The sequence below is a fragment of the Lithobates pipiens genome, unplaced genomic scaffold (assembly GCF_037356315.1).
Source record: "Lithobates pipiens isolate NorthernLeopardFrog02 unplaced genomic scaffold, aLitPip1_a1.2 Scaffold_16, whole genome shotgun sequence".
In the NCBI taxonomy this organism is placed as follows: Eukaryota; Metazoa; Chordata; class Amphibia; order Anura; family Ranidae; genus Lithobates; species Lithobates pipiens.
Genome location: NW_027507748.1, coordinates 152352841 through 152367498, shown reverse-complemented (window position 1 = coordinate 152367498; position 14658 = coordinate 152352841). Strand labels below are relative to the sequence as shown.

General features: G+C 44.6%; 1 protein-coding gene across 3 annotated transcripts in view; it reads left to right on the top strand.

Annotated features, from left to right (window-relative positions):
• LOC143982165 (septin-5-like) overlaps positions 1 to 14658 on the top strand; it is a 106417-nt gene that overhangs the window by 21753 nt on the left and 70006 nt on the right. For 2 of the 3 annotated variants that reach the window (XR_013274408.1, XM_077480635.1), the window contains exon 1: positions 5603 to 5737. The exons of the other annotated variant lie outside the window; for it this stretch is intronic. Coding sequence is in view for 1 of the 2 variants with exons in the window: in XM_077480635.1 (XP_077336761.1) it covers positions 5687 to 5737 (51 nt within the window). In the remaining variant the exon portion in view is untranslated. Of the gene's footprint in view, positions 1 to 5602; positions 5738 to 14658 lie in introns of those variants that run through there. 3 annotated transcript variants of the gene reach the window in all.

Genomic DNA, 14658 nt, shown 5'->3' with positions numbered 1-14658 from the left:
TAACCCCAGAAATAATAAAACATATTGTACTAAATTGGGTTGAGATATATAAATCTCTAAGGCTGTGGGATTTAACAAAGAGATGAATAGACCAAAATAACAGATATGGAGTAAAGGTTGGCCCACCTATGGGATTATTGAGCTCCAGTCATCAGTATAGATAAGTAACATATTAAGTGATCTAATAAAAAATAACTATGTTAAAGGAATATAGAACACTGAACGCAGGAGCCAATAATTAACCCCATAGATTATGGGCCAAAGGAGAAAACGAAACAGACACAGCGGCAGACTAAACAAAAAAGCTTATAGGATTGAGTTTCATTTAATCCAGGAGGATGAATGGAGTTCAATCATTCAATCCAGAGGGTTTCTTGCTGGAGAATAAGTTTGTCCCATTCCTCTCCTCTTGGATTTTTGGGGACGACGGCCAAGGAAAAGAATGAGCCAGATGATGTGCCAAATTTATGATAGAAATCCAAGTGCCCACTAATAAGGGTCAACATCTTTCCATTGCTTGAATAATACACATGATCACTTGATATTCTTTGTCTCAACTGTCTGCCCGTCTTCCCCACATAGAATGCCCCCATTGGCAAACCATAAGATACACTACACCTTGGGTATAACAGGCTGCAGAGAATTTGGGGTAAAGGGTTTCACCATTAGGGAGTAGACTGAAATATTTTGTTTCGGAATTTCGTTTTCGTCCAAAAAATACATTTATTTAGTTACTCCCGAAATTAGTTTTTATTTATTTAGTTTTTCGTAAAAAAATTGCATTCATCCAAAAATCCAAAGGAATTAAGGTCAAATCTGTCATTGAAGGCTTATGGTGTCTGTCGAATGTTTAAAGAAGATTCGACGGAGCAGCGAAACTCACTGTATGACGCTGCAATTATACATTCCTGGTCGAATATTTCGACTACAAGCTATAGTAGGATTCTAATGTTGTACGTCTTCTATGGGTTTTTTTAAGGCTATTTGCATTGCACACAGGTCATGTTAGCATTAACATGAAAAAAAAAGAAAAAAAAAAATTAAGAAAAAAAAATGCGTGGGGGTCCCCCAAAATTCCATACCAGGCCCTTCGGGTATGGTATGGATTTTAAGGGGAACCGTGCGCCAAAAAAAATGGTGTGGGGTCCCCCTCGAAATCCATACCAGACCCTTATCCGAGCATGCAACCTGGCAGGCAGCAGGGAAAGATGGGGGGCGAGAGAGAGGGGGAACTGTCAGAACAAGAGAAGCATCACACAGCGGGAGCCTCCCATTGTGCAGAGCGGCCTGAGAACAAAGAAAAGACGCCGTGGAGTAAAATGCCGGACAAGAACACCGGAGCAAGAAGAAGTAGATCAGAGGAAGAAGAGGATCAGAGGAAGAAGAAGATGGAGGAAGAAACCGAAGGATGAAGAAAGGATGAAGGAAAAAGACCAGAAGAAAGAAAACGAAAGAAGACTTTAATAAAGGACTTGTCAAAGACCGTCTCCTGTAATTTTTAACACTTTTATCAGTTTTTTGGTGTAATAGTAGGGGTACTTTTGTACCCCCTTACCATTTCACACAGGGGGAGGCAGGATCTGGGGGCCCCTTGTTAACCACTTTCAGACCGGACCAATTTGCTGGTCAAAGACCAGACCACTTTTTGCGATTCGGCACTGCGTCGCTTTAACTGACAATTCCGCGGTCGTGCTCCCAAACAAAATTAACGTCCTTTTTTTCCCACAAATAGAGCTTTCTTTTGGTGGTATTTGATCACCCCTGCGGTTTTTATTTTTTGCGCTATAAACAAAAATAGAGCGATAATTTTGAAAAAAACGCATTATTTTTTACTTTTTGTAATAATAAATATCCCCCAAAAATATATAAAGAAACATTTTTTTCCCTCAGTTTAGGCCGATACGTATTCTTCTACATATTTTTGGTTAAAAAAATCGCAATAAGCGATTATTGATTGGTTTGCGCAAAAGTTATAGCGTTTACAAAATAGGGATAGTTTTATAGCATTTTTATTAATAATTTTTTATTATTTTTTTTTTTACTAGTAATGGCGGCGATCTGCGATTTTTATTGTGACTGCAACATTGTGGGGGACCCATCGGACATTTTTGACACATTTTTGGGACCATTGTCATTTATACAGTAATCACTGCTATATAAATGCAGTGATTCCTGTGTAAATGACACTGGCAGTGAAAGGGTTAACCAGTGGGTGGCAGTGTAGGGGTTAAGTGTTCCTAGGGGTGTGTTACTAACTTTGGGGGGGTTGGGCTTTCATTTAGTGTACACTGATCTCTGCTCCAATCACATGGAGCAGAGATCAGCGTCACTAGTTGCTAGGCAGAATGGAAAAATATTGTTTATACAGCATTTCCTCCATTCGGCCGCTCCGTGAGACGATCGCGGGGATGCCCGCGGCGATCGAGTCCGCGGGTCCCGCGACCGGACTCACGGGGGTCCCGACCAGCGCGGGAGCGCGCCGCCGGCGGCGCGCTCCCGATGGCACGGCGGCAACGAATATTGGACGTACATGTATGCCAATATGCCTGCCCGTGCCATTCTGTCGACATACATCGTCGTGCGCTGGTCGGGAAGTGGTTAAAGGAGGCTTCCAGATTCCGATAAGCCCCCCGCCGGCAGACCCCCACAACCCTGGACCTTGTCTTCATCAACATGGGGACAAGGTGCTTTGAGGAGCTACCTCCAAAGCATCCTCCCAATGTTGAGGGCATGTGGCCTGGTATGGTTCAGGAGGGGGGCACTCTCTCGCCCCCCCTCTTTTCCTGCGGCCTGCCAGGTTGCGTGCTCGGATAAGGGTCTGGTATGGATTTTGAGGGGGACCCCCACGCCATTTTTTTTTTTTTTACATTAAAGTCGTGTTGTAAGTCCCACTGTGATTCACACTCAAGTCGTGTCCAAGTTGCCTCCCAAAGTCGCTCTGGAAGTCGTGTTGCCTCTGTGTGAATGAACTGTTATGATACAAGTTCAATAGACACAGATTGTTATTGTCAGAGTCACGTCGAATCTCCTATCTGTATTGAACTGTGTCAAAACGAAAATAAAGCATTTATTTATGTCGGATGTTTTGGTTTTTGGATTCTGTGCTTCGATAACGAAAATACCTGAAATTCGGACGAAAATGCATTCGGACGAAAATGAATGCACATGTCTATTAGGGAGTGTAAACTTATGGCCCAGCAAAACCCAGGTGCAAAAAGTACATCTCCCACTTGGTGAAGTACCTAGTGGGTGTGCAGAGATACAGGGTTTTCTCCAATATAATGGCTAGAAACAAGTCTATCCTGAAGCGATTTGGCTCGCCTGAAAGTTATTTCAGGGTGCTGGCCAATGTATTTATTTAGGTTTGGATCCTCCTTAAGGAGGTGCCAATGGCTGGCCATACCATTCCTAATTTCAGTGCGGTGAGATGAAAATCTGGTAATAAATTTGATTGTGGATTTCACAATGGGAGTTTTTGTTGTGATATCAATTCATTTCACATTTGGTGCATTGCCTTTTTGTAAGCTTGTCATAATAAGCATTTACTGTATCCTCTAGATAGTAGACGTGCTTTAAGAGTTTGGCCTATTTCTGAAGTGTGTGCAGTCTAATATATTGAGCATAAGGTATGCTACGTATGAGAGTGCACACCCACCAGCTCTAATACGTAGCACACCTTATGCTGAATATATTATGTGGCTAGACCGGTCGGCGTCACTTCTGGTGCGGGGTGACGCACTTCCGGCCAGGACCCATTTATACAGTGTCTTTCCCCGTTCTTACCAGTCAGGCTACACTCTATTCAGGAGAGCACACACGGCTTAGTTTCCCCACCTTTTTTTCCCCTGGTTTGTCCACAAGAGGTATGATTATTGGTTTAGCGATGGTCGGTCTTCTATGGTGTACCCACCCAGTCTGGTTTACATCTTCAGCAATATCTCATTGCCCTCTTATTTCTTTCCCATTACCAGGTACTGGCCGTTTGAGCCCAAAAAGCTTTCCTCTCTGATTATTGGACATTTTTGGTCACTGACTCTACAAACAGTGACACTTATTAACTAATATTATTGTGATAGACTATCTTCTATCAAAGTGTGTGCCCCTTACTATGCTTCCTGGATCCTGTGCTTACCAGCCATATATAGTGTTGGATATATGCCTGCATTAATCATTTGGTAAGCCCTTGCTGTATTATCTACTATATGCTCACCTTATGTATGTGTGTTTTGAACATGCGGCCGGCCCTTCTTTATACCTGAACATGCTGCATCTGTGCACACTGATGTAGTTTTGTCTGGTTTTGGTATATGTATATATATTTTAATATATATGCTACTATCATATATTTCTGAATTGTTTATAGGCTTTTTTTGACTATCTGGGACAACTCGGTTGACCTGCATCTTTATGCAGCTTCCATGCTGCGCTACTTAGAAACAGTTTTTATTATGTAAGTATGTATTATTTCCTTCACAGTATGATTACTAATGTCTAAACAGCCATTTATACATGCATATTCCTAAGATTATTTATGTTGCTCACCTATGAATATGAATGTGTCCCCATGGGAGGGTTTTGCTTTCTGCCCCCCTAGTGGTCACTGTATTTTGGGCCTTCTACTTTGCTGGACTCTATTAAAGTGATCATTTCATTGTTTATAATTGTTTCTGTTTTATTTGTTTGAATATTATGATATACTCATTCGATGTTCTCACATACTCATTAGATCTACAATCCCCTGAAGAAGCGCATTGAGCGTAACATGTAGAGCGAACCCTTTGTGTGACCTCACACTGTGACTCAACTACTCCACGCACTTTATCTCCATTGGATGCTGCTACTGGTTACCTTTTCCATTTGCTCCAATTTGGATTAACATATATCTATATATATCTTGGAGGTGTTACTTGAGTCTCTGGGGTTGTTTAACAATTTTATGCTTTTCTTTTTATATGTTTGTAATACTACGTTTTTAACTTTATCCAATTAAAAAAACTGCAATTATTTTTACCGATCCTATGCTTGTGCCTACAAAGTCCATTTTTTTATTTCCTATATTTTTTCTATTTTAAGTAGGAGTTCCCTGAGACTTGAAAATATTTCATGGGTCCCTCTGTGTTAAAACGGTTGAGAAAGACTGGTCTATAGCAAGGTGATTCAAAGATCAAAACTAGAACAAACTGTCAAGTTTAATTTGCAAATCTAAATTAACGCAGAGCTTAATGTGATGGGTGATAAGGGAATAAGGGGACCTTCTGTAATAATATGTGGTCAGCAAAACTGAGCTGAGAATGATTTGAAGCTCTCATTGCTAGTTTCATAAAAGCATACATTTGTCTGCCCCTGCTTCTATTCCCATCTGCCTGCTTCAGACTGTATTAGAAGGAGGGCAGTTGAAGGTGAAACTATATAGGCTTCATGATTCTTTGACTGTTCATAGTGAATACGATTACATTGATTTTTGAACTACCATTGTTTCTACATATCCAGCACACATGTCAAACATCCATTAAACACACAGCAAAAAGCCTGTCTGAGTGTGCAAATGATGCTATAGTAAACTTGATGTTTATTGGAGGTGGATGGGCGTGAAACAATGTGTGTCTCAGGGCGGTCACTGTGTCTGATGTGGCTGTACTGATCCATATATAAGCAGTAACGATCACCAGGGATACAGATTTTGATTATGGACAGCAGCAGTGAAGAGAACAGTAGTGATGGAGAAGAGGAGAGCCAGGTAAGGAAGTGCATTTTTCCAATCTTTTGCTATCTTGTAAAAGCAGTTTGCTATACTCTCAGAACTTTCATGTCATAGCCTTTCATAGGTTATTATTCAGGTCCTTTTTCATTCCACTGTACATCCAAATCTTACAAACTATATCCCAAATCTCTTTTTTGAACTTATGTATTGGTACACCTTTGCCAATATCTCTTTAAAATATTGGCCTATATTACTTTAGCACTGACTGTTCAGTACATGAATGCTCTACTGTCAGGTTTTCCATTTTCTACAGTAAAGTTCAACAACCTTTGTCAGTTTATATGAGTTATGCTCATCTATAAGAACTGTCTCTGAGCAACAGAAATAGGAATGAAGTGCAATGGACAATGTGAATGCACATTGACCACTGAAAGTCAATTTAAGTCCTGTTTACTGTAATTAGATTAGCTAAAAGATCATTTTGGATAGTTATTGTAGTCTATTGCATCCCAACTGCCATTTGTACTCTTGTACTATACTGTTACATTACTGTTATTGTTTTACAGTATATTATTTTAACATTAATCAATATTTACATTGTGAAGGTTCTCATGTATTCAGGTTATGGTACTTGTTTGGTGCCAAGATGCCTTGCAAAAGTATTTTTAGGAGGTTTAATAGTTTATGGACATAAATATTTTTCATACTGCAAACACGCTTCTATCACAATTTCTGAATCTTCTTTTTTGTGATGGCCTAGAAATGTTGCACTGTAGGAGCAGGAATGAGATGCAGAGCTATGTCTGAATAAAGCTCATGAGATTAGACAGTGTGAAGGTCAGCACCAGAGGATATTGTATCAATCAATGTATCAATTGTAGCTTGGCAGTTAATGGTGAGCGGAACCCAACTGTCATGCCAAGGACGGGTATAAGAGGACAGACTTAACATTATCTTTAACTGCTGACTGATCTACAAACAGCATAAATGTAAATGGGCATTGGTATTCTTTATGCTTCAAATTCATATACTCATTCTAAGTGTCTAAATTTTCTGCTTATTTCAAAGTTAGCACCAGACAGATATAAAATATTACTATTTAATTTAGTTATGTATTCCATAAAAAATGTAGTTCTAAAAACAGAAGCTATAGGTGCAAGACTAGATCTTTGTTTTGTTTTTCTGCATTCCTGCGTTGGCATAGCCATTGTATGTCTTATGCCGCGTACACACGGTCGAACTGTTTGACGTACTTAGTCCATTGAAACACATTTCAGCGGACAATCCGCTCGTGTGTGGGCTTCAGAATACTAAGAATTTCGGTTTTTCCAAAAATCTGTCCGTCGTACTTTGGTTTCAGAGGACAATACGGTCGTCAGTATGCTAGTTCGACGAACTAAGAATGGCGCATGCCCAGAAAGGATTTACACGGCGGAAGGGTGCTTTGCTGTGTCTTGGACTTCCTATTTCTAGTCCCGTCGTACGTGCTGTACACGTCATCGCGCAAGCTTTCGACGGACTGTTTGTGTATCCGTGTGTGGTCAAGTCCGATCAGTGGAAACTACGACGGATTGTCCGTCGGATTGTATGACGGACTAAGTACGCCATACAATCCGCTCGTGTGTACGCGGCATTACACAGTATTATTCTAGCACTAGGAAGTTTTTAATATGAAGTAAGAACAGAATGAGCAGCGTGATGACCTGTTCAGTCTGTTGATGTTCCTCCATTATCCAATCAGCAGGGAGAGTTAGCCCTTGTACACACGGTCGGAGATTCTGACAACCAAATCCGTTAGAGTAATTCCGACGGATTAATTCCGGAAGAGGTCCGGAAGTGATGTTGCATACACACGGTCGGACTAAGTTGTCGGAAAATCCGATTGTACATAACATGATGACGTTATTTTGTTACGACGGGACTACGTACAGGCTAGTAGCCAATAGCTTTGGTCTAGGAATTTGATCTGAGCATGCGTGGCACTTTGTCCATCAAAGTAGGCTACACATGATCGGAGTATGTCCGATCAGAGCATTTTGTCGGAAAATCATACCGGCAAGTTGGAAAAGTTGGTCCGTCGGATACTCCGACGGAAACAGTCTGATGCAGACCACACACAGTCTGATTATCCGACAGAACGCTCCAATAGGAAACATTCCATCGGAATCTCCGACCGTGTGTACAAGGGCTAAGAGACTCAGCTGTATTGCTTAATAGAGTAAAAAAAATAGTCCCCCAACCTTCTTATGCTGTTTTTGAGGGATGCTTGTATCGCAATGTATAGGATTACAGATTTATTGTAGTTCAGATATCCAAGTTTTACTTGCATATTTTGTTTTTGCTTGGAGTTCAGTTTAATATAATTATTATGATAAGTACAGACAAGCAGTATGTGATACAATGGCACAGTACATAGTAAAAGATTTAAACCCCAAATCAATTGTAGTTTGTTTAAAAGCTAACCACATCAATGATACATAAAATAATAGGCCTTGAACTCGAACAAGATCCCTCAATTGCCCTCCTAAATGATGTGCCAGGTAAAATGCCACCACCTACGAGATGTTTCGTTTCATTTATGCTGCTTGCGGCTAAGATCACCATTGCTGGAGTTTGGAAGTTTCCCTCTGTATCAGTTCGCCACATGAAGCATAAGTTATCCTGGATAATGCTACATGAAAAAGTAGCTAGTATCATTAACGATAAACAGGAACCTGGGAATCTTGATCGAATTATGTACAGATACCCTTTCTCCTGTACTTGGCTGATTGTATATCACCATGAGGTCTAGGTCTCTTCTTTGTTTTTTCTTATTTCTTTTTCTTCCCCCCCCTTTTTTCCCCGCCTCCTCGATTTCTTTGCTTTTCTCTTTTCAGTTCCATGGACTTGGTTTATGCTCTTTCTTTTTGGAACATTGCTGTTCAGCATGCCAGCTCAATTTGTACACAGTGGATTTCTTTTCCTAATATCAAATGTGTGTTATAACTGCATCTGTTTCCTCAGAGTTGTGATCCTCTATGACTTGTCAAGTATGGCACTATCTGGGCGCTACTGCGTGATTATGAATCTAGGTGCCTGGAGTTGCTTGTTTTGGTAAAGATTTTTTGCTCCTTAAAACGCTAATAATAAAAACCTGTTGTTTTTGTTTGACTGAAAGTATATTACTGGATGGCTGTATCGCCTGCCGCCCTACGACACAGTTTGCTCCCATATGGGGTGTCTAGAGGCGGGGGCGGTGATACCCTTACCGCAATGTTAGCATTGATACTGCTTTTGATGTTTGAGGATGATTGTGACTCATGTTGTGTTTATATGTGACTTTTCGCTATGAGCTATTATGTATGTAGCGCCCTGGGGTTTAGTCATGGGGCTCCTCAAATTCCTTGTCAGGGGTAGCTACCATAGTTAAATTGTTAGAGATCCATTGATTTCTTCCTAAGTTTGGCCTTGTTGTACTTTTCTCTTCTACCACAAGGTGGCCGGGCAGTTGGTGGTACTCGATAAGAGACGGAAAACTCAAGGTCAGGTTATAGGTATATGGGGTATCTCAGCCAATGGGCAGGTGTTTTCTTGAATTCCTTTGCCTGCTGGGAGAGCCTATATATTCGGGTGGAGTCAGGTGATCTGTGTTCTGTGCCACCTGGACTGCTGTCTGTGTGGACGTGTGTCACCTGCCCTGGGCTGCTAGGGCAGAGATTGGGCCTATTCTGGGGGCATCTGGCTGCCAGGCTGTGTGAGAGCCTATCCAGAAGTAGGAGGACAGAACAGGGTTGAGACTGCAGCTTGCAGTCCAACCAAAAGTGACGGTTCTGCCGGCCAGAGAACCTTTCGTGGTCGGAGGTAGAAGGGGAGCTGTCGCCACTAAGGGACCAACCATCTTTACCAGGGACCACAGTGAGTAACTGAAGCAAGTACCCAAGCAACATTCTCACCGAAAGAGCATGGTGGAGAATCGGGAAACTTCAGGCGTTGATCAAGTCAGGGACCCAACCAGTGAATTTGAAGCTTGCAGAGCAGCCTTGTGTGTCAAGCTGGGGACCGAGCCGGTCAGCAGGGTTGAAGCTTGAATTTATCTAAGGTGCCAAGATAGGGACCCAGCAGGGAAATGTGGGTGCCGTTTGAGGGAGATACCACCGCAAGAGCCTTAAGGAGCTCCCGGGATTCAGAGTTAGTGAATCAGAGGGCCCGGTGAGAGACCAGGAGCTCAACCGGCTGAAGAACTACAAGTAGAAGTTGTAGTACAGTTGAGAGAACTGTTACATTTGAATTAGGAACTGTTAAGTACTGTAGCCATAGTGGACAGCAAACCTGCACATGCAGAAGTGGCACCTTGCTGGGGCCTTTCCCTGTATGGCTGTCCTCCTATTTAAGTCTTGCAGTCTGCCTATTGAAATTGCAACTACTTAAGGGTGTCCTGGCCCTAACCCTCTTTCCCTTGTAAAATATAAAGGACTGTTAAAAGAAATAAAAATTCTTCTGCATCCAAGAAGTGTCTGGTGCCCAATGACTTTTACCACATTTGCACCCACTATGCCTCACAACCCACCACATATTGAAGTATGTCAGTGGTCTGTGGCCTCAAAGGATCTCATTAGACTGGAAGAGGTTAGAAATTCTGCTACATGCTACAAATTCTGCTACATGTACAACAGAATTCTTTTATGAAAAACTTAATAAAAACCATTGAAAGAAAAGCTAACCACAATAGAAAACAGAGAAAACCTAGTTTATTATAATAATAATCATAATAGTAATCTTCATTTAATATAGCAACTCAAAGCATTTTAGAAAGACAAGAGAAACGGAAACACGGTAAAACGGGGGGGGGCGACAATTACATACCCTTTTTCCCCCGAAAATAAGACCTAGCGTGATTGTCGGTAATGGCTGCAATATAAGCCCTACCCCCCCCCCCCCCAAATAAGCCCTAGTTAAAGTCCTTGTAGGTCTTATTTTCAGGATAGGGCTTATTTTTGGGGAAACAGGGTAAAATCTTGTCTAAAGACGTTTTTAGATTTGATTTGATGAGGCGATAACTAGTGATGGACGAACGTTTCGCCCGGCGGTCGTTTCGCGGCGAATTTCCGACTTTCGCCGTCCGCGGGTTCGAACGCCTTTTTCCGTCGTTCGCCCCGGCGGACTTACGTGTTTAATGTATACAAGAACTTTAACCTTTCGTGACACGTTTATCATGTGTTACAGGACAACCAATTGAGACATGACAGCTCATGGACACTTGGACATTCCCCCTAACCTATAAATACACCCGATCCGGTGGCCATTTTACATTCTTTCTTCTGTCACTGTAGGGAAAGGATCCTGTGTGGAGTAGGGACAGAGAAAACGCTAGCTATTTGGTACACAAAAGTTCTTTTCAGGACTGGTATAGGTGTTAGGTCAGCAGCCTGAGTTTCTTTTGTCAGTTTAGATAAAGGGACAGAGCGCTGTATGCTGCTATTTTAGGGACAGCTCAGCCAGATTAGTCTTTCTTCATCATCATCATCATCATCATCATTAGCTGTTACTATCAGGTCCACAAAAGAGCTATTCCAGCTAATCGTTCCAGCCTACTCTTTTTTGCCAATTTGTATAGGGACAGGCAGGAAGCAGTGTGTCAGGCAGTGAGGATAATTTTAAAGACTTGCTGTTACTATTAGTTCCACAAAGGTTCTTTTCAGGACTGGTATCAGTGGTACGGTAATAGGCTTGTACACGTATAATATTCTTTCTTCCAAATATAGAAAGAATATTATACTTGACTGCTGCCCTTCTGCTGCAGTCTGCTAATCATTCACAACTCACTTGTTCCACAAAGCTCTTTATCAGGACTGGTAACTTGGTCTGTCTAGGGTGCTACGGTACATAGGCTTGGGTGCGGTACAGTCTGCTGTTCTGTAAGGACCGCTATCGGTCCACAATACATAGGGTTGCCGTGCACTACTGCTGACCGCTGCCCTATACTGCAGCAGTCCTTCAGCGGTATAGGGACTGACGCACAGTCTGCTAAACACTAATACACAACCTGCTTGGTCCACAAAAGTTCTTATAAGGACTGGTAACTTGGTATAGGGTGCTACGGTACATAGGCCTGAGTGCGTTACAGTCTGCTGTTCTGTAAGGACCGCTATCGGTCCACAATACATAGGGTTGACGTGCACTACTGCTGACCGCTGCCCTATACTGCAGCAGTCCTTCAGCGGTATAGGGACTGACGCACAGTCTGCTAAACACTAACACACAACCTGCTTGGTCCACAAAAGTTTTTATAAGGACTGGTAACTTGGTATAGGGTGCTACGGTACATAGGCCTGAGTGCAGTACAGTCTGCTGTTCTGTAAGGACTGCTATCGGTCCACAATACATAGGGTTGCCGTGCACTACTGCTGACCGCTGCCCTATACTGCAGCAGTCCTTCAGCGGTATAGGGACTGACGCACAGTCTGCTAAACACTAATACACAACCTGCTTGGTCCACAAAAGTTCTTATAAGGACTGGTAACTTGGTATAGGGTGCTACGGTACATAGGCCTGAGTGCAGTACAGTCTGCTGTTCTGTAAGGACCGCTATCGGTCCACAATACATAGGGTTGCCGTGCACTACTGCTGACCGCTGCCCTATACTGCAGCAGTCCTTCATTGGTATAGGGACTGACGTACAGTCTGCTAATCACTAACACACAACCTGCTTGGTCCACAAAAGTTCTTATAAGGACTGGTAACTTGGTATAGGGTGCTACGGTACATAGGCCTGAGTGCGTTACAGTCTGCTGTTCTGTAAGGACCGCTATCGGTCCACAATACATAGGGTTGCCGTGCACTACTGCTGACCGCTGCCCTATACTGCAGCAGTCCTTCAGCGGTATAGGGACTGACGCACAGTCTGCTAAACACTAACACACAACCTGCTTGGTCCACAAAAGTTTTTATAAGGACTGGTAACTTGGTATAGGGTGCTACGGTACATAGGCCTGAGTGCAGTACAGTCTGCTGTTCTGTAAGGACCGCTATCGGTCCACAATACATAGGGTTGCCGTGCACTACTGCTGACCGCTGCCCTATACTGCAGCAGTCCTTCATTGGTATAGGGACTGACGTACAGTCTGCTAATCACTAACACACAACCTGCTTGGTCCACAAAAGTTCTTATAAGGACTGGTAACTTGGTATAGGGTGCTACGGTACATAGGCCTGAGTGCGTTACAGTCTGCTGTTCTGTAAGGACCGCTATCGGTCCACAATACATAGGGTTGCCGTGCACTACTGCTGACCGCTGCCCTATACTGCAGCAGTCCTTCAGCGGTATAGGGACTGACGCACAGTCTGCTAAACACTAAGGCCGCGTACACACGGGCGGACTGTTCGCCCAACCTTGTCCGCTGAACAGTGTTTGGGCGGACAGTCCGCTCGTGTGTGGGCTTTCAGCGGACAGTTTCAGCGGACAGTTGGACGGACAAAGTCTTTCGGAAATTCCGAAAAACTGTCCGCTGAAACTGTGTTTGAGCGAACAGTCCGCCCGTGTGTGGGCTTGTCCGCTGTACTTTCGAAATGAGCGGACTGTTCCCGCTCGGAAAGTCCGCCCATTTCGAGCGCGTGTACAGGTAGGCGGGGCCCGCGAAGGAGACGTCGCGGGCTCCGCCGCCTGGAATGGGCTTAAAGGGGAACCCCAACGCCGAAAAAAATCGGCGTGGGGGTTCCCCCCAAGTCCACACCAGACCCTTGTCCGAGCACGCTACCCGGCCGGCCAGGAAAGGGGGGCGAGCGAGCGCGCCCCCCCTCCTGAGCCGTACCAGGCCGCGTGCCCTCAACATGGGGGGTGCCTTGGGGAAGGGGGGGGGCCGCGCGGCCCCCCCACCCCAAAGCACCTTGTCCCCATGTTGATGAGGACAAGGGCCTCTTCCCGACAACCCTGGCCGTTGGTTGTCGGGGTCTGCGGGCGGGGGGCTTATCGGAATCCGGGAGCCCCCTTTAAGAAGGGGGCCCCCGGATACCGGCCCCCCACCCTATGTGAATGAGTATGGGGTACAATGTACCCCTACCCATTCACCTGTGAAATAAAGTACAAATAAAAACACAACACAGGGGGAAAAAATATTTTATTGCACAGCCGGGGGTCTTCCGTCTTCGGGGGTCTTCTCGCCGGACTCCTCCGCTATGTGTGTGTAGCTCTTTTGCCAGCGGAGGAGTCCGGCTTTCTTCCTCCCCGCCGCCGGCCTCTTCTCCCGACTTCGGGGGTCTTGTCCCCCTCTTCGGTTCTTCTGCCGGGCCACCGCGCCTGGTCCGGTGGCCCGGTCTTCTGTCGCCGTCTTCCGTTCTTCTGTCGCCGCCTTCGGTTCTTCTGCCGGGCCACCGCGCCTTCTTGTAGCTCTTTTACAGGCGGTGGCCCGGTCTTCTGTCGCCGTCGCCGCCTTCCGTTCTTGTTCTTCTTCTTGTTCTTCTTGTTCTTCTCCAGGCGATGTTGACTCGACGAGCTCTCCGGCCGGAATGCCGGGGACGCGCTGTGCGGTCACTTATATAGTGACAATGGGGCGGGGTCACATGGTATATGTCACATGGGTTGGTCACATGGGTTGATGTCACATGGGGACTATGACATCGTAAGGGGGCGGGGTCACCATGTGACATCAACCCATGTGACATATACCATGTGACCCCGCCCCATTGTCACTATATAAGTCACAGCGCAGGGCGGCTCTGGCATTCCGGCCGGAGGGAGCGACGTGTCAACATCGCCTGGAGAAGAACAAGAAGAACAAGAAGAAGAACACGAACGGAAGGCGGCGACGGCGACAGAAGACCGGGCCACCGCCTGTAAAAGAGCTACAAGAAGGCGCGGTGGCCCGGCAGAAGAACCGAAGGCGGCGACAGAAGAACGGAAGACGGCGACAGAAGACCGGGCCACCGGACCAGGCGCGGTGGCCCGGCAGAAGAACCGAAGAGGGGGACAAGACCCCCGAAGT